This window comes from Plectrocnemia conspersa, unplaced genomic scaffold, assembly GCF_051122295.1.
Source record: "Plectrocnemia conspersa isolate PC_06_02 unplaced genomic scaffold, ASM5112229v1 ptg000005l, whole genome shotgun sequence".
Taxonomy (NCBI): Eukaryota; Metazoa; Arthropoda; class Insecta; order Trichoptera; family Polycentropodidae; genus Plectrocnemia; species Plectrocnemia conspersa.
In genome coordinates this window covers 2,025,668-2,047,655 of record NW_028277169.1, presented here as the reverse complement: position 1 = coordinate 2,047,655, position 21,988 = coordinate 2,025,668, and the positions used below count along the sequence as shown (strand labels likewise).

The following is a 21,988-nucleotide window of genomic DNA, read 5'->3' as shown; positions in this document are numbered from 1 at the left end:
CTTATCATTTTTTTAAATAATAATATGTATGCAGAATCAAGCGAGCAAAAACAGTAAATTTGTATGTTAAAAAAGTAAAAATTACGGTTTTGGGTGCGTTGGCTGCGTTGGAATTGAATTCCGTCTCTTTGACCGGAGTTCCAATCAATGGAGTTCGGAGACTTTGAGGCAGCAGTTCGATCAGATTTGTAGAGTGCGGTTGGTATCTCAGAATTAGTACGCACGTAGAGACCAAAGTGTACGCTAATAAAGTTCCTGTAAAATAGAAAAATGCTAGGTTTCTGAAAAAAAATATTAAAAATATGAACATTCTTTACCTATGCTCATCATCTCAACGAGAACTTCTAATTTAATAAAGAGAGCTACTACAGCAGCTGCCAAACCAGTGACAAAAGTTGCAAGAACTGGCGTGCCGGTCAATGGTAGAACGTGAGACAGTAACCTGTAACGATAATGAAGCAAATTAAAAATTTATTTTGCGGTATGATCTAATGTAACATTTATTTATCTAATAATAATATTCCCCGTTGCATGAAACATATGGCGCAGCGCCGGCGCACATAACTGGAGCGTGCGTTAATAAAATATTTAACCGCTACACGAGTAGCACTGATGTATTCGATATATAAAAATATAGATATAATTACCTAAATATGAGACCATCCTGAGCCATGGCGTACACTATTCTTGGCATCGGAAACATCGATCCGAACATAGAGACTGTTAGTCCAGCGACTGCACCCACGGCTACTATGTATTTGCATTTGTTTGCACCGACGTGGCCAAACATCTCGACTAGGGCAGAATCTTGATCGATTTCATCGTAAGGCACTGAAATTTCATAATCAAGGATTTAAAAAAAAATATATATAAAAAGTTAATTTTAGTTAATATAATTAATTTTACAAAAACATACAATACATGTTACTAGTTTATAACCAGTTATAATTAAGGAGATTTAATATTTTTAGTGAGTTCGTATTATACATAAAAAGCGTCATCTAACATCTCTGCCTTGCTCTGATCCGTCACAGCTATAATATTTTTAGTTTTTAACGGTAGAAATTTTGTGTATATTTTTTTTATTATTATAAATCTGACCATTATGACTTGACAGTTTTTTTAATGCCTCATAATAGATAACACAAATAATAATAAAAAATTTAAAACAAACAGTTACTGTACATAAGTACAATAGATGAGCATCATCCTACATAAAAATAATGATTTAATTTAATTAAGGATCAGATGTTTTTATTATCAACCTTTTACGTTTCATTAAATAAAACGTTAATTTTATGCGTTTATCTTTGTATATTTTGCATTTTATTTTTTTTGTAATATTGTAGATAAGAAATTGAATAAGCATATCTATTTATAAAACTACATTATTAATCGTAATCAACCCAAAAAAATTCGGTGACAAAATTAAGCTCCGTTGTGCTTTGGTCTTAATAGTGTCCAATCGCTCTTCAGTCAAGTTGGTGATTAACGAGCGGGTGACAGTTTTATTGCCTATATTGTATTTTTGAGATTATCTCGGTGTTCATAATTTGTGTACCAATATGTATTTACTGTATTTATTTTAGCAGATATTAGAGAAGGGTCTATAGTTTTCAAATCTTAATTTTATGTTTGCTCTTTTAATTTTTTCCTTCATAAACACAGACCCGATTGGTCATATCGTATTATACGAAACTTGGGATCGATCTTCGTTTCTATGGCAAATATCAAGTTACCTTCTCTATCGTTTGAGACAAGTTTGATAATTCTTAAGCTTTAAACTCGTCGTTAAAAATAGTGCATATATGTTTTAACTCACCGATTAACGTTAAAACCATGGAGGTTGTGACGTAGGCTATGAGAATGATGCTCAGGCTGGTGATGATGGCCAGGGGGATGCTCCTTTTGGGATTCGTAGCTTCCTCCCCGGTCGTGGCTATGATGTCGAAGCCGATGAAAGCGTAGAAGCAAGTGGCAGCACCGGTGAATACCTGAAAACGAACGGAACTCGTCGAGGAGTACTGCTCAGAGACTGTTCTTAGATTTTAGCTATCGACGTTACGACGCACTTGTATGTATTATATAATAATTTATCATATTCTTATTCGAATAAGTAGTAAAATTAAGTTAAATTTTTTTACATACTGTAAAAGAGTCTAGAGTAGCAAACATCGACGGGTTGTTCAATTACTAAGTGCTTAAAATTTTATTCAACGATATCGGGCCCAGTGCGTGATGCTTTTCTTGCATGTGCGATACATGTGTTAAACGTAAATAATTGATGAAAGAACGAACAATTAACACGTAACATTGATTTTTGTCAGTACGTTGTACTAGATTCCGCTGGAAAGTTTCACTTCTATAAGTTTTATTCAGATATACAATTTTTGGATGGAGATATTTTTAGATATAATAACAACGGGCAAAATCCCTCGCGACTTGCGACGGATACGCATATGTACGTCTCGGGAAAAGTCCGGTGGAGTAGATTGAAAGATATTGCCATCAGAGTCGTAAAGTTAAATTGAAACATAGCATCCGATAAGATTGCGCGTGCATACTAGGCAGTCTGAAAAAGTATATTATTTGATCTAGTGACAGGATGCTTGATCTTACCCCGCTCCAACCATAGGGGATGAACCCTTTGTGCTGAGTCCAGTTGTCGCTGTTCACGTAGAACATTCCGGCGGCCATTATGAACACCCACACCGACAGGTTGATCACGTTGAGTACGTTGTTGAAGATGAGGGACTTCTTAACGCCGGCCGCCATCAGGACGGTCATCAAGATGGTGATCACGCAGGCAACCAAGTCTGGGGGGCGACCTGAAACAACAACAAAAAAAGTTCTGAAATTGATTCAATCCCACAGAAAAAAATTACGGTACAATTTTCATTCAAAAAAGATCTAAAAGTTCGTACACCTGTAAAAATTCGCTTCATGTATTTTGAAAAAGTATTTGATCGCGTAAAATACGATATTTAAAATACGAGTGCCTAAATTCTATAGGGGTGGAAAACATAGATATAAGACTTTTTGAGAGACCGGGTAAATGATTTATATTTTTCAAATTTTATTTAAATTAAAATTTTACTTTTTTTAAGAAACAATTTTATTTTTATAAAATAAATATATGTATGTATGGGTAAATAAAAAAATATTTTAATAAAAACATATATTTATTTTTAATGTATTTTACAAAAATATAAATCGACTTAGTCATATAAACTAGCTGTCGGTATCTCACTGTCGTGAAGTACCAAAGCTAGCGAGTGTGCGATTACCGGATCCCAAATCAAGATTCGAATGAATTCGAAATTAACGAACGTTTCATAGAGTTCACAAACTTACTATAAAAGATAAAATTCTTTAACTCTGGAAAAAAATAATATTCCTTTTACAAGGTTACGATAATGGCCCGAATATGCGTTGCGAAATATACGGTGTTAAGTCTCGCATTTTAGAGAAGAACAAAAGTGCCCTATTTTATATCTGCGGTGCATATTCTTTAAATCGAGTAAGAGTCAATGCTGCGAAAATCAATCAAGATGTGATAACATATTTTAGACATATAGTAATAAATAAATATTTTCATCGGAATAGGACCGTACAATTTAAGGCATTTGAAAGTTGGCTAAAGCCGCAATATAATCGATTGAAAGTAGTAGAACTGTAATTTATTAGCTTAAATACTTTCTTAAGATTATTTTAATATTTTATGCATTTGAGATACGTCTCGTTAAAGTCTAAAAATATACTGGCGCGAGTTTTAAATTTAATAAACACGTCAGTACATATATATGTATACATTATGTACGTTAGTGGTGTTTCAGCGTTAAATTCCGAGAGAAACCGACGTCAAAGTTCAACGGGGAAACTTTGCACAATTAGTCCGTATCTTTCTAAAGGTAACAACGTCGCATAATTCAGCGGTAACATTCTCGTCAGTTCGGCGGTTGTCGACAGTTTCGAGAAACGATCGTACCGCTCGCGGAATTCTTCTCAAGCGAGTTTTTATTTTAAATACTATTTTACGCGTAATTGTAATTTTTCCAAAATCGCCAAGCTACTTTTTATTCGTTAAATTTGCAACAAAAAACATTTTATTGATGATGTTGTAAATTGACTGGTTTCGATGAAGCTCACCGACATCTCCAATTCAAGTCTCAGTTTTTCCATTATAAAATAATTGTTATATTAGTCAGTCGACGTGCCGGTTGGTTAGAATTTTTTTAAAGTTTAATTTAATCGTGAAGTAGTACAAAGTTTATCATGAGAAAAAATTCTTATAAGACTTTTAGTAGTTGATATCATTCATTTTTAATATACATATATGCTAGGAATGGCAACGTCACTAATGAGCGCGGACAAATGGGCGTGCGTCAAAAGAGCGCTGCCTTATAAGCGCTGCGTCATAAGAGCGTTTACCAAAGTAGCGCTGTAACAAAATAGCGTGCGTCAAATGCGCAGACAGCCATATGAGCGTTTGACAAAAGAGAGCACTTCATAAGAGCGCAAAAATACTTAGAGAAAATCAAGTAATGAATATTTTAGGAATTAGGTATACAAAATATATGTAAATTGTGAGAAATTTCAAAAAATAAAAATTCACGAGATATAGGTGGTAAAATTAGTATTTTGTGTGCCAGAGCGTAATGACGATTAAAATAATTAGTCAATGAAAACATTATTATTTATTAATTATTACGTACATACTCGAGTATGGCTCCCCATCCCCATACGTACGATATACATATATTTTTACTAAAATGAAACGCTGATTTTGAATTTATCATTACATTTGTTCTGTAATGTTTCATTAAATTGACAAATAATTATCAACTCGACTTGGCAGGTATACAAAGGTCGTCCGACCTTTTTTTTTCATTTATTTTAGACAACTACATTTTATCGTGAAAGTCGAAAACAAGCACAATATAAATTTTAAGAGCTAAGTGTAAGATAAAAAAATAATCTGAAAATAAATGTGATTGCAAAGGGGTAAAACATTAATTTTGCTAAATTTATTTTTATCATATTATATAATTATCAAAAAGGAAGTTACCTATGATTTTTTAAATACCTAATTGTAACACTTTACAAAAAAAATTCACCGCTGTCCAGGTGCATAACAATGCATGACATTGGTGAATGACACGGACGATTCGCAATTGTTTAAAATTATTTTTACGATATTAAAACTAAAGTAGTAATTGGTGAATCAGTATGATTTTTTTTAAATACTTTTTAGTCTGATATTTAGTTTTAATGTGTTATTTCTAGAGACTTTAATTTTTCGCGATTACGATAAAAGTATTTTTTTGTGAATTTAGTGCTTTGCCCATTTCAAAACGGGTAGTATTTATACAAATAGAACAGTTAGAAAAAAATAGTAATCTGTCTAATATTCTAATATTTTGTCCGGGTTCTTGCCTTTTTACCTGGCTATCGATATCATATTTTTTTCCCTTATGTTACATATATATTAAGCTTCAAAAACTACTTGGCGGCACGCACATTTAGAAACTGTTATAGATTAAATTGTTATCTATATAGAAGATTAATCCTTATAGATAGTTGTAAGTCATTCGTGGTATTTTTTTTTATACTTTTCAAAGACGCAACGAAACTTTTTGCGAACGTTTTCAGTCAAAATTCAAAAGTATACTGAGCGCTATTATATTTATATATAACTAGCCTATTTAGCTTTAAATAGATAACTGTAAAATGCAATTTTTGTGAATTACTAAAGTTTATTCTCACACTAATTTCCAAGGCTCAAAACATAAAACAATTTCGCGATAAGGGCCAAATCCACGATAAACATTTATCAGCGCTATTTCTTGGTTATTATATTTATATATAACTACCTTATCCAGTTTAAAATAGATAACGGTAAAATATGCGATTTTTGGAAATTCCAAAAGATTGTTCTCACAGTAATTTATAAGTCGCAAAATATAAAAAAATCGCGTAAAGGGCAAACTCCACGATAAACACTTATCAGCGCTAGTTCCGTGTTATTATATTTATATATAACTATCCTATATAATTTAAAATAGATAACTGTAAAATATCCGATTTTTGGAAATTCCAAAAGTTTGTTCTCACAGTAGTTTCCAAGGCTCAAAACATAAAAAAATCGCTTAAGGGCCCACTATAAACATTTATCAGGTAGGTATTTATAATAAAATTACCGACTTAAGCCTAAGTGTTTTATGATATCGGGTAACTCTCTTAAATTCTTGAATAAAAAAATCAAACTGTTTAAGTGATATTTTATGATTAAATATGCAAAAATGATAAGTAAATATATACATACATCTTATGTATGTATATTATATTTTGTTTATACCGAATAATGTTTTCATCTTTCAATTCTTTTCTAAAAAATATTACTTATATTTTCGTATGTACGTATATGTATATATTTATATATTTTAATATGTATTAAATTATGTTAATTATTTAATTAATTATAAGATCATGATTTGCATCACATTTATTTGTAATGCATTTTTATTGTATCGCCCAAAAAACCAGCGCCCATTTTGACCGATTGAATTGTCTCTATAGTATGTATGTATACTAAACACAATAATTCATTAAAATACTAAATTAACCTAAATTTTCGATATACAAACATATATCATATGTGTATGATTAATGATAGATTAATGTTCTTACAGTTTAAATAAAACGATAATCGTTTAATTAACTGAAATATATTATATAATATAATATTCGTACTCAGTCGTTATTCGAGATAGAGTGTAGTCGTATAAAATATATACCCAAGAACCAAACAACTGTTTATCGTCAAATAGCAAAAAAAAGGTCTATACCTGCCCTAAACTTTATGCATTCATTGCAGGTAGAGTAGATATATATTTGTCAATTTAATGAAACACTACCGAACAAATCTAATGATAGATTTAAAATCAGCGTTTCATTTTAGTACAAAATATATGTACATAGTACGTATGGGGATGGGAAGCCATACTTTCGAATGTACGTAATAATTAATAAATAATAATGTTTTCATTGACTAATCATTTTAATCGTCATTACGCTCTGGCACATAAAATACTAATTTTACCGCCTATATCTTGTAAATTTTAATTCTTTGTAAATTTCTCACAATTTACTTATATTTTATATACCTAATTCCTAAAATATTCATTACTTGATATTCTCCAAGTATTTTTGCGCTCTTATGACGTGCGCTCTTTTTTAAAGCGCTCATATGACTCTCTGCGCATTTGACGCACGCTATTTTGTTACAGCGCTACTTTGGTCAACGCTCTTATGACGCAGCGCTTATAATGCAGCGCTTATATGACGGCGCTCATTTGACGCACGCTCTTTTGACCGGCTGCCGTTAGGAATCTATATAAAAAAATTATGAACTACAAAAATAATATGAATAAATTATTTTATCTGATTTTTGTGCCTTAAAGAAGCGTTCGATTGTAAATACTATTTATTCAATTTGCTTTCAGCTCGGATGCTTGACATACAAAATGCTCGTGTATTTTTCAATTACAGAAAAGAGGCGCATATCGAAGACGGAACCGCTCGTTTATAAATTCAAGTCACGCGTCTTATTGCGACCCTTGGTTGAATTCTTAATTAAAAAGTTAACAATCAATGTCGCTGCGGTTCAACTCGACCGTTTGTCGTCTAGACAGAAATGTAACTAGTGTTAATGAGATTTTATACAAAATTAAATCCACACTGTTTCTAGTATTCTCAGTTTATAAAGTAGGGTAGGATTCGGCCCAGCAAAAATAGGATAAATATTTCGGGGACCGGCGTCAACATGAAATAAGAACCAATGTAGATAGAATTGTATTTATTAAATTACAATTTTTGGTTAATAAGACATCTCCTGCTGCTGCATCTTAATAAAAAAATTTAATAAACGTGTTTTAAAGAAACAAATCGTTGCATTAACATTCATTCGATTTCTCTGTATAGTTTTTATTAGTAAAATAGCTAAAAAAGTATTTATGCACAAATACTAAGGCAAAACATCCAACGATTTTGAGGATCAAGTGCGCGTGATTATATATATTCTAAAAATGAATTATTAATCCTTTACGTAAGTCTTTATTTTCAGGATATTATTATCTTTACAATTTGCTACTCAATTTAATTTGTTAAAAATATAAAAATATAAAATAAAAGGTTTATGGTTATAATCTAAAAAAAACACACATTACCTTTTACAATTTAAGCAAAAGAAAAAAAATTATGAGAAAAAAAAACAATAAATTAAATGATAATTTGTGTATTATACATTTCACTAAAGATCTGGAAGCATTGATAAAATGTGTTGTCTAGAGATTAGTGGGCTAGTGTAGTTTCGCAAAATAATTTTATAATATTTTCTGGAATGAAAATTATGTTATTTAATTGTTGATATTTAAAGGCAAATATGCATTTTTTTTAAATTAGTTTAAAAATATGCATTATACAGTAAGCCCCCCTATAGCGAAGATTCCTATAGCGTAAGCGGTAGCTATGATCAAACAAATCAATTAATACGTTTTTTTAATACTAAAATTTTATAATATAATTATTTAATTATATAATACATATCTATTACAAATCTAAAAAGTATTATTGAATCATAAAATATATTTAGATATGTGATATAAGAGACTTTATACCCAACAATAAAATTTTAGGGCATTTAAAATAATACGTAATCTTTCTAATCTTAGCTAATTTTTTATTTCAAAATTTATATGTAAAACCATGTAAATATAATAATTTATTTAATACGATTATTCCACAGATTAATATATATACAATTAGAAAAAATACAATAAAAAAAATTATCCTGTTATTAATGAAAGTGGTGATGAAATTAAGGTATTAAAAAGGTCTCGATGGAACGTGATATTAAATGACACTGACAGTAATTAAATGCATAATTACACGATTTTTCATTTCTACCATTATTGTTTGTTTTTAATGTAATTAATAGATTTTCAATAATATGCTAAAATAAAACAAACTTCAGAAAAAGTTTATTAACTTATATTTACTTTTTATTATTAATTTATTCAAGGCTTACGCATTTTAAAAAAATGAAAAAAAACTGTTGTGTTTAACTCTCTGACGTCATTGTTTAACATTAAAATGTTTCGTCAAATTATTCAGTTGCTGTTAAATGATTTTCGCGGAAGCCAAACTGTTCGTTAATAATTTTATTCCCCAAAGATTATTTTTTATGCATAAGAATTATATTTTCAAATATTTTACCTAATGACGGTAATAAACGGAAGGGGCGATAACTAATCGAATCTTTATCGAATGAATTACACCCGTTTTCCAAATGGTTGGGAAATACACAAAAAACGGCATTTAAGTATATTATTATTATTTATCATCAGTGATTTATAATCGTTAGAGTCTTGCTCGCTCGTTATCTATCGGTTGATATGTATTCTTCATTTTTGCAAATATGAATAGAGCAAATTCTGCATGTAAATTTAGGTGATTCATAAATAAAAAATTATAAAATTTCAAAATTTGATGATGTGCGAGAGTTGACAATGGTCGGCACTTTATAAAATTTTTGTTAATTCTTTGACTCGCAGTATGAAAATATTTTTGCTGTCAACTATATGCTGGGACGGGTGAGACGTTTCACGTGTTTTTATGATAAACAAATTCATATATTAAAATTATTTCACCCTCACGGACTAAATGCGAAACAAGAGTGATTCTATAATATTTATTTATCTGTATTCTATAAATAAAATTTATTTAAATCAAGTATAAAGAAATATCATAAAATAATTAGATAGATTTAGATAACTATTCATATTTTTATATAATATAATTATTTTTGTTATCAATAATCAAATAAAATTATTATGACCGCCCCAGGCGGCACTTGCTTGGGGGCGGCATATTCGCGATAGGATCGTCTAGTGTGGTTCTTAACACTGAATGCACTAAAACATAGTATGTTTCTCAAATAACAAGAGTTTAATAATGACCAATTTATTATTTTAAGAAATGCTGATTTTATGACTCTGCAAAAAATGTATGGAGGGGGGTGGTAATTTTAAGGATGGGTGGCACATACTCTAGCTACGCCACTGGTCGGCACATAATAATATCCATAAATTAACCGGAGCCAAACCGGATACCCGCTTAATATATGAAAAAATACCCGAGAAACGAATAATGAATTTAGACGGGTATTTGGATCCCCTAACCGAAACGTGTAGTAAGATTTCGCGGACCGGGGCCGGTCTGCGAACCATCGGATAAAGACCACTGTGGTTAAGTATTCTCTGAAAAGGTGTAAGCTTTATTTTAATCAAAAGAACTTAAAGCATACCAAAAATTGTTCCTATGGAGCCTGCCAGACCGGAACTTATTGCGCCGTTTGAAAGAGCGTCAAAACACGCACTCAAGGCGCATGCGCACGCGCTCGTACCAATCTGTAACAATAAAACATATATACGATTAAATTAAACATATATACGATTAAAAATATGGGGTTGATTTCGTCGCGGTAATAACTGAGCGATGAGATCCTTGAGATTTGGGATTATTCGATTACACAATAAAAAACTGTTACGTACCATATATTATATGAACCCATAAAAGTCATGTTTCTTTCCTTTGCAGATATTTAAAGATTTGCGTTTGAATTGATTAAAAAATATTTTTATGTTACACAACACAATGTTTTCATATTTATTTAATCTACTAGATTTATAATTTATTTTGACATATAAATTTTGCATGTATCTTATAGGGAAACATAAAAAATTAAGGTTGAAATATCTTGGACCATTTTCAAAATTAGCCGAACGTATTAAAATTTACTTAACATAATAAAAATGTTTTATTTTCATTTACAATAAATTATTATTAAGCCTTGTTAATTGCCCTTTTTAATAATGCGTCAAGTATTTGATTATTACACATCTTTTTTGAATGGATTTTTCTGTGGAATAGACAGTTTTATTATATTTAGTACAACATTTATTACGTTATAGTATAATATAAAATATACATAACGAAGAATATTTAATGTAAATTGTACTATCATTTCTTCCCTTAAAACAATAAAATCAACAAAAATATTTGTTAACACTTGAAAAATTGTTTAGTTTTATCATTTTAAGACACAAAAATGCTAATTCCCGTAATTACTTAAACTTTTTAAATTTGGGTATTTTTGGTTACAAATATATTTTCAGATATATTTGTTCAAAAATTTGGCTTTCAAAGAAAAATTACATTGCAAAGTAATAATTTTATTTTACAGAGGTATATTATCAAAATTAAAAAGCTATGCAAATTTAATAATTTTTAAATTGATTGATCAATACTTATTTTTAAATCATGTTTTATAGTATTTTTGTATATTTTTCATTTTATAATTATCGAATATTTTAAATACAAAGAGATGAAAAGGAGGCATGGACCTTAAAGACGTTTAGAACGCATTGAAAAACTTCCCGAAGACTTCGACATACTTCAGGAAAGAAAAACCGCCAACGGTAGTACAAAGAATAATAATGGGATGCTCGTTAACAGTATTGAAAAAATGCATGTTGTACATAAAATATATAAAAAATAATTTTAATAAAAAACGCAGGTAAATATGTTGGTGGAAGACAACGAAAATTCAGGATCGATTATAACTACTACAATAGTGAAGAATGTATAATTAAGAAACATGACCACATTAAAATTACAATAAATAATTAATTTTTCATAAATAAAATTAGCTAACGGTGGAAATATTTTCTTTAAATCTAAATTTAATTACGAAAATTCAAGATTTAATTTAGACATCTAGTTTTAATTTCAATACTTTTTTAATGGTATAATATATGTTTATGCATTTAATAAACATTAAATAGTATCTAATAATATTAAAAAAAACAAGCTTGTGTCTTCATTTTTTGCTAATAAAAACTGACGCATGTCTGACAGAATTTAAAAACCACATAGCAGGATAATCGACGTATTATGATTTATTTTGATAAACCAGATCTACCCTGTAATTCACTAAAGAAAGCAGAGAACTGTCGCTGATAGTGATTTTATAACGATTTAAGTCCAAAGGACAATTCTCTGTCAAACATCTCAAAATTTACGAAAATCATAGCTTCATCAAAATATTCTTTTAACCATTAAAAAATGTTGAGCCATAGCAGAGTATAAAATCATGATACTAAAAAGGATTTAATTTTTTTTTAAATGAAATTAAAATATAAATCGGAGATTGCCTAGCAAAGCATAGAAATAAATTACCATATAATAACTTAAGAACTACCTAATATAATTTATCGACTTCCTAATCGAACAACCCCCGGAAATGATTTTAAATACTTCCATCTATACTTTTTAAATATTATAAATTTGTCACTTACTTTTTTACATGCCTCAAATATAAATTACATAGCAAAAATAAATTATATATTCTATAAAACTATAGACCTGCAATTTCGTATGCTTTTCGGGTTTGGGAATACATAATTAATACTCATAAGAACCCAATAAAATCTTATTCCCTAAAAATATTTCATTAAGAATCGCGTCAAATGCTCCATTGTTTTTCTGCAATTTGATGTTAGATCGTAATTGAAAAATATATACCCTTACTGAATATAAATTAATAACAAAAATACGAATAATAATTATATATACAGTAAACCCCCCTATAGCGGCAGTCCCTTCTATGAAGTTACCCCGTATAGCGTAGTTTTTGTTACTGTGACAGGCGAAACGCAGCCGCGCTATAACTAAATATAAATCTTTTATATTTATAAATATTTTTTTGTATAGCTATAGAAAAAATGATGATTAAGCAAATATATATTATATATTAAATATATTATATAAACATTTTTCAGAGGGTTTCAACCATTCTAATGTTTTATAATAAAACTATTTAATTATGTAATACATATCTATTACAAAAAGTCTTTGGACTGATCTTAAGATGAATGACAGTAGATTAGCCAAGCCTAGAATGGGTTGCTACTATAATACTAACACTAACGACTTTAGATTTATGTTGCGGAAGGCAACGAGAAACCATTGCAATAAATTAACTTCAGATAATATAAATAATATGGTACCTATGTAAAGGGATGGGTATGATTCAGTTTAAACAGTGCTAGTCTAAATTATGTAAGTTTCATTGACAAAAAATGCGCCTGTCGTACCATTCGTGGCTATAGATATGCTCCTGATCTAAATCTATTTGAAAACCTCTGGTATAAAAGGTCAGAAAATTAAACGACTTTTCTCGTATGGTTCGCGTTAAATTTAATTAAATATCCGACAGCGACAAACAAGGCTTTGACGATCAGTCGCACCGCAACGGCCTAATTGGATTTGAAGCTCAAGAGTGATGAAATAAAAATATATGCGTGCATAGTAATGGTATTGACAATGGTCTTACATGCGTCACAAAGTCACAAAGTCGTATTTTTTTCAATCCACTACAATACTAGTAATAATTTAATGTTTTGTTTTCATACTAACAAATGTTCTCAAATATACGGGACGGGGCAAAAAGAGCTCAGTGCTCGTAATAAATTAGAACTTTGTTGTTCAAGCGTATTATGAAAACAACCGCTCTGAGGTAACGATGCTATGTATGTTTATAAATGACTTAGATAAACTGTTTATCAGCACAATGCTATTAAATTGTGTTGTTATCAATGAAATTACTACTCTGAGTATTTTTCTAATTTCTCCTTTTGTATAAATACTTTAAAAAAAATCTATATGTATTTATTTTATGTGAATATTAAGCTAGAAGAAATAAATGTTAAAAAGTAAAATCATCATATAATAACTTTAAAATGTCTTTACATCTTGAAATGAAATATTTTGTTTCCGATAATCTGTTCATCTCAAACAAGAGATGATTGACAAATTCTGGTGCTCCCTTTTTCATGATGCACGTGCTTAGTATGCTTAGGGGCTAATCCAGCCCTGCTTCTATGACACTTTAGTTTCCAGCATTTTTGAATCAGAATCTATAATTTGGATTCCCAAAATAATATTAATATTATTCCATTTTAATCAATTAATTTTAGAAAAAGTTTTTGCGATACTTTTATAAGGGAATATTTAGCTATTATCCGTTCTTGTATCTGTTTACAATTAAACTTTTCTTTATGAATTCCAGTTTTGGATTTAGAAACGCCTTCTGATGTCCGACTCGCCTATGGCTGTCGCTATCTGACATTGCACATTAAATATTTAATGTCAGCTACGAGGAGCTGGTCCGATTCGTATGATTTAATTTTATCACTTTATGATTTTTTTATGTATATATTTGTATGTATTGTATTGTTTATTTTTTTGAAAATCGTGATACATTAGGGTGATCTGTTAGGTCTTGATGCTCCTGATTTAATTTTATTATTTTCTTGTTATATTCTCACTATCCTGTATCAGCATCAGTATCTTCATTACTGGTGGATTTGCTTTAGTCAGTTAAAAATGATAATAAATATAATAAAGGATTAAATATTTTGCGCAATATTTTTTTTAATGTAATAAATAACGAATATAGCTGTGATTTAGTGCTAGGATTTTTCCGGACACTGATTTTGCGGACAGATTTTTATAGACACGAACTTTTCGGATAGTATTTTGTCGGACGAAAAATGTTATATTAAAAAATAAATTAAAGTAAACATTTGGATTGATGAATTTTCAATTTAACAATCAACCTGCATTAAATCCAATAAATTTGCAAATTTTGGGGACAGAATGATTTTTCCGGACACTGACAATTCCGGAGAAAAAAATATTTTCAATATTATATTAAAAAAATACAGTAAATATTTGCGGACAGAAACTTTCCAGACATGATTTTTGCGGACACTGATAATTTCGGATATATTAATCCGGATAATTTTTTTAAAGGTTTGAGAACCTTAGGGGTATGTGACTTTGTAGCCAGTGATACGCTTAGTGGAATCTATCTAGAGTTTTATTTGTTTAAATTTACAATTGTTGTGACAAACGATAAATGGCGAGATGTTTTCTCCGAGCGGTGGTGGAGAAGCTGGCGCAGGGATGATGTCTGTATGAGGTGCTCAGAGGGCTAGTATGTGGCGTAGCAGCGAATCTACAGCGGAAGTTGATCCTTCTCTGCTATGATAATGCTCGGTAATGAGGAGTGTCTCTCGGGATGTGAGCGCCCATGACAGTATGTTGTCCGTGGGTGATGGTCGTCTGTTCATCTCTTCGAATGGCTGCTGGTAACTACCTTCTCCTTACTTAGTGATAAAATTAAATAACGACAATTTCTAGCTCGTCTTAATTAATTACTTTTTATCATTATTAAAACGTATTTTTTGTCTATAAAGTACCCGTTCAAAAGGATCTTTATAAAACATAATAGTAGTGCCATGTTATAAAATTGTTCCCTCGCGTAAATTCAAAGAACTTTTTTCTATTGTCTTGCCTAAGTAGCCTTTTTCCATTAGTACATATTTTTATGAAAATATTATTTTATTATTAAAGTTAAATATCATAAGTTTTAGGAACTAATAACTTTGGGCGCATATTTGGGAATTACCTTGTCGGTGAATATCAATGCACAAATCAGAGGGTAAAAATTTAGCCCGCATTGTATCTACACAGCAATTTTTGTTTTTTCATCACATCTGAAATTTGCAATTCATTTTCATAGAGTATAATCCTATCAGAAAAAATCACAAAAAACTTTGATTTATATTTTTACGGATGAAAACTATTGTGGCTTTGAAAGAGCACTACTTTTTGGTTAGTTAAGGATTTTATTAGCAAAATGTTAATCGTTTATCGATACTTTTGAACTAGAAATAAATAAAATTAAATATTCACCACAAAGACTATTTAACATGGATGAAACTAAAATCACCGTTGTGCTGCATAAGCATAATAAAGTTATAATTCCTAAGAGGGAAAATCAAATATGTATGTTAACCACATTATTAAGAGGTAAATTAATGACTATTGTTACGGTAATGAATGCTTGAGGGACTTATATTCCTCCTCTTATTTTCCCCCCAAATTGATTAATCCAAGCGGACTCTTTTTAAATGTTTGAAGCTTGTCATAAATATAGATGTTATTGAATTGTCTCAACAAAACCATGAAGCAATAGTTTGTTTGTCACCACACTTGACTCATAAAATTTATGTCACATGTAAGGAATAATGCAGGTTGAGTTTTTACAACCAACATTGTATGCAGATTATTTGGAAAATCTTGCAATAAAACCACTACAATGGAAATATCTATAGACTTCAGAAAATGTGGTGTTTATCTCTGTAATATAAATGTATTCAATAACGACGAATTTAACCTATATATTGATTGTCTCGTACGAAGAGAATATTAATCAAAATACTTCAAATGTATTATCGGAAACTAATAATTTGAAACCGCAATCAGGGTGATCTTGTCAGAGTTCGCCTAGTTGTCAATTCATTTAAATCATTTGCCTAAATTAACATCATCACAATCCGGTTGGAGAAAGTCAAGAGCTAAGTCAGAAAATTTAGTAACTTCATCACCATAAAAAAAACTATTAAAAGGATCGCTTAGAAAAAGACACTAAAACCTAAAATTACCAAAGAAAAAATATAAATGTCGATCTATCCAGTGCTGCTGAAACAACAATTCAGATTTGAAAGTTCGGGAATATTTTCCGATGAAAAATGGATGTAAATGCTTCCGCTGGAGAAAACATTTATTTGTGCTGTTTGTAAGATAGTTATTAATTTTTAAAATACTTACTATATTTATTAATTACAAAAAACTGTAATGGGTTTCTTAAATGCGATAAAATAACACCTTCGTGCATTAATAAAAAAATTATAATATTAGTTTTTTTTTTATATTTTCTCTTCATGTTATATATTATATATATATATGTTTAGTTAAAATTTGTTTCATCTAAGAATTAGCTATTAAACTAAATATATTAATAAAATAATAAATATAATATAAATCATATAATATACATACATGAAATTAGTCGCAAATGAATATATTTTTTAAATGGTATTAAACTTGACTAAATTTATCCAAATATTTTAAAATATCCTTAGGTCCATAGATGTCTATTTAATTAAATTTTATTTTGCTAGTGAATATTATTAATATATATTTACAATTGCCTGAATATTCTTATATTTTGTAAACAAAAACTGAATCGATTACGCGTAAAAATAATAATGTTGTATTTTATAAAAGCAGATGTTATTGTATTATATTATAACATACAGTCTGAGGATTAAATTTCGGTTACAGTACGATGTGATAGAAACTTAGCTTAAACTTCAAAACCTCAGCTACGATAATATAATAATTTACTTACGAGATATTCGAGAATCATGTTCCATCCTATGACGAACGCTATGAACTCTCCGACGGTAACGTAAGAATACATATATGCAGAACCAGTGGTGTGCGGAACTCTCACTCCAAATTCTGCATAACAGGCACCTGAAACAGACCAAATTAAGTCAGTCAACATTTACATTAATATCTATTATTAAAACTACAAAAAATACGTGTTTCATTAAATGTGAACCGTTTGACCGTCATGACTATTCATTATAGATAAATTAGATACATAGGCCTCGTTTTTTTAGCACTTTATTTTATTTGACATAATGAAATATGATGTGTATTAAATTAAATGTAATTTAAATATAATATTTATATTGTTATTTTTTTTACGGAGTATGACATATATGCATAAATTTGCTTGGGTTAACTCGATCTTAAATTAAAAATATTCCGTCCGTCAAAAGCCGCAAGAATTAGGTAGATTATGTATTTTATATAAAAGTGTGTTAAAATGTTTTTTTATTTTAATTAAAATATTATTTTAATATCTATTATAGAACATTTTTTACCTCTACTTTTTCTCAAAGATTTTTTAACAGAGGAGTGAATAGCCGCAATTGTTACACAAGATCCGGCTTAAGATTTAACGAGCTTATCTGAGATATTTTAAGTTTTCCTATAAATTCTATTTATTATTTGCATTTTTATTAATGTTTTGACCACACCAAATTTATTCCAACAACAAGCAATGGTTATCATAATTAATATTACTTTTTAAAATCTCTGCTATATTACATTAAAATAAAACCAATTGGAGATAGATACATTAAAAATAAACAAACATTGTTTTATGCGACTGCAAGTTCTTATAATTATTATTATTTTGTATTTTATCGTTTTTCCCAGAAGATAAAACCCGGTCTTATTTTATTTTTTTGGTAGGGCTTTTCTTATTTTATATGTACAATAAACAACATTTATTTATATCTATCTAAATTTATTTTTAAATCTAAATCTATATTTATTACAGTAAACAATCTACACTTATTCAATAACAGTCATGACATCTTCTTCTCACCCGGTTCGATTCCGCGTAATAATTCATATTATATATGTATATTATAAATATTTTGCTTTAATAGTATTTTCATTGAAAAATATAGTACTTCAAAATAATAATGAGAAGATAGACATTGTTTTTTATAAGAAGATTTTTATATGCAATTTTCGAGCCCTTCGTCACCAAAGCGATTTATTAATTTTAATTTTAGAAAACAGTTGTAATGGTAAGAATTCTAATTTATTTTTCAATTCAGTTTTGTATTGTAGATCAATTATCTCCATTTTTTGGACATTTTTACTTTGAAAGATAATAAAAAGTTTTATTTTCTCGTAATATTTTGAATAAAAAATAAATGTTTTTGTATTTCTTCTGCACATTTTCTTGTATTCAACATTTTCCAATTGTTAACGTCGGAAAATATGCCATATTATTGGATTCTATTTGACGATTCCACAACGTAAATCTAGTTTCAAAGGCTCTTTTATTATCAAACATTTGATTGATCACTTTATTTGGTCCTTAAATGTTATATTAATACAAAAATCAAAATCACACATCGTTAAATCGCAAAAAATCACCGAGCTTCAGTATTTAAATTAAAAAAAATCTAAAATGATTTACCCTTCGAGGTCTAATAAATTGACAATGTCAATGATCGATGTGACAACATTTGCCATTTTTAATATTCTTGCGCACAAATTTTCCTGAAGTAAAATACAATGAAGAACGATTATTTTACATTCAGTAGTCTGCATCAAATCCTTGGATAAATGTCCTAAAAATACAATATTCTTGCTCCGTCTGCTGCTAAACCCACAATTATTTCTATTGGGATATTAAATCGGCACAAAACATTTTCAATTATTATATCTACTTCGGTATTATTTCCTTTCAATGAGACAAATTCGATTAAATTAAAACTGGAATCCGTTCCTTTAAAAAAACAGCAGTGTCGCTTATAGTACAGTATAAAATAAATTGTTAATTCAATACCTAAGTTTAGTAATTTAGTACAATTTAATAAAGAAGCATTGAATGTAAAATTCACATTGAATTTAAAATAAAAAAAAGGAACTAGTACTGATTAATTAGATGTAAATGTAATTAATGAAACTTGTAGGAATTATATTATTTATTAAATAAAGCACTCTCCGAAGACCTAAAATAAAAAATAGTGAAAAGATTTCAAACAACTCAAGCAATTTAAATAGAACGTAGGCGAAAACTTAGTTGCTGACAAAATTATTGTATTGTCCCTTTACATACTTTTAAGAATATAATTAGAATTTTGTTTAAATTTATTATTAGAGTCGATTTGCTTCACTTGGTTATTTTTGTTATTAACAATTTTATAATTCAAGAGAATCATTAAATTTTCAGTAACGCACAATAGTAAGCTTGCTTGAATTTCATTTCAAGGATAATACAATATGTGTTACAAAGCATCGAATAGACGCGAAACTTAATACCAAATTTGTTTCGTAAAATTTTAATTAACGAGTCATTAAATATTTCGAGGATTAAGCAATATGAGTTTCAGAGAACCATGAATAAATATGAAACATACCAACTGGAAGATGGGCTCGTAAAAGTATTGCATAACGACTAACTTTTAATAAAAAAATAACTAACTTTTCATGCAGCTGCAAACGGCGGCGAAAACTTTATGATATGCCAGCGATTTTGCTGTTTTGCTTTGGATGTCTATTGACATTTATACTTTTAAAAATAATAAAAAAAAGCCTATCTCTACATGTCTAAGAGTTAAAGGAGAATTTGTATCTGATAATGCGAGAGAAGCGATGTTCTTAAATAAAAAAATAAGTAATAATTGAAGAAAATTTCTACAGTAATGGCCTGGTATATAATTCCAAAGAGACTGGACTCTACTAAAAGAAAATTTTAGCTAGAACTAGAAAAATCTTATTCATTTATTTATTAAAATTATGACAGGTTAATTTAATGCGTCACGATTACCAAAAGTATAAAATATATTACGATTTTAAAATACATACAAATTCATATACGCACACACATGCATTGTCTCACACAAATTGGACCAAATGTGCACGAAAAAATGACAATATATCTATGTACAGTATTGAGAAGACGAACAGCTTTTGCCAGAGATTAGTTGGCAAGTGCTCCAGTTCTACACTTTACAGGGAAGAACAGTGGACGCGATCGTGAACTATAACCACCTTCCGAAGCCCAGATTTGGAGCCGCTCGAGCCTTTGAGCAATTTCCAGGAGTGTTTAATTATATAAACACTGCTGCGGTTTGACAAAGAAACGTATTCCAGCGCTCCCTAAATAAAAGCACTGGGAAACAAGAACGGATAATACCCATATTCCTTTAAGTATAAATATCCAAATATTAGAACTAGTTTCTAGTATGCTGCGGATTAGAGCATCATAAAGAGTGCGCAATACTAAAGTATTCCTGAAATAGCGCGCATTTCTTAAAATAAAACCGAGCATTTTTAATGAAGTACTGTCAAGAATATATCCGCCGTGATATTAGAAATATTTATCCGGCATCGACGACGTTAAAAATTAAATTGTGTGACATTTTCAACACTGAAAGGCAATTGGTTATAGTAAGCCCACTTCCATAAAAAAATATAATGGATTAAAAACAGCAAAAGATTAGTATTATTATTATGCAATATTTTTTACCAATTTACCAATTTAAAAAAATAATAAACAAAACCTTACAAAAATAAACTGGTTTTAGATAATAATTTAAAGCAGAAAATCATATTTGTTTTATGCTTAGGTTACGGAATACGAGCCGAGAATTCACAATTTTCTGATATAGCACCTTCATGGATTCCCACGAGATTTGTTACGATCCAAAAGTGACACGGAACGAAAATTTCCAGCGAAAACTATCCAACTTCCTATCGAAATGCCGAGGTGATACAGCATCGATCTTCCCTTTCTCTCGGTATATGTAAATTCATAAGACTCCAACGACCATCTGGGAACCTCCGGCCTGGAAAGTTTATTGAAGTGATGCTTCAATTCTTTACGTTTGGATGCGCTTAGAAAATAATCATGGCATAATACCGTCTATAAAGTACTCATTGTATTACATCTCAACAATACATAATTGTAAACTTACTATACATATACTAATTATTGGCATATTATATCAATAACTATTAAAACTATACGTAACACTGCTGCTAATTAACAAAACGACGTTTATTTTTTTCAATCGAGTATGTAAAGTTTTAATTAATATTTCTACATATTTAACTGGAACATAGAAATAGATAAACTTTACAAATTAGCATGATTCAAATTCAGTCATTATTACATCTAAATGAATTTAACCGAGGCCATTCTCTCGGTGTCCAAGCGGCGCATTTTAATGTAGCCGTTGACATCTAAAACTTTCCAGAGAACGACAATTAATCTAGTTTATTTTCATAATTTTAATTAAGAGAACGCTCCTAAAGTGCGAGCTCATATTAAGCTGGAAAGCGCGTTTCGTTTAATTAAAAATATCGCCAAGAAAATTAAATTAATTTCATGTTGAGCTATGTGAGGCGATTTTTT

General features: G+C 29.5%; 1 protein-coding gene across 2 annotated transcripts in view; it reads right to left on the bottom strand.

The window, feature by feature from the left end:
- The window catches only part of LOC148234650 (solute carrier family 7 member 14), a 169,421-nt gene that overhangs the window by 7,965 nt on the left and 139,468 nt on the right, over nucleotides 1-21,988 (bottom strand). For both annotated transcript variants that reach the window (XM_088185669.1, XM_088185668.1), the window contains exons 5-11: nucleotides 17,384-17,511; nucleotides 10,367-10,469; nucleotides 2,620-2,828; nucleotides 1,823-1,994; nucleotides 648-831; nucleotides 318-442; nucleotides 86-255 (exon numbers count right to left, since the gene is read on the bottom strand). In XM_088185669.1, coding sequence (XP_088041795.1) covers nucleotides 86-255; nucleotides 318-442; nucleotides 648-831; nucleotides 1,823-1,994; nucleotides 2,620-2,828; nucleotides 10,367-10,469; nucleotides 17,384-17,511 — 1,091 coding nt within the window. The remainder of the gene's footprint in view (nucleotides 1-85; nucleotides 256-317; nucleotides 443-647; nucleotides 832-1,822; nucleotides 1,995-2,619; nucleotides 2,829-10,366; nucleotides 10,470-17,383; nucleotides 17,512-21,988) is intronic.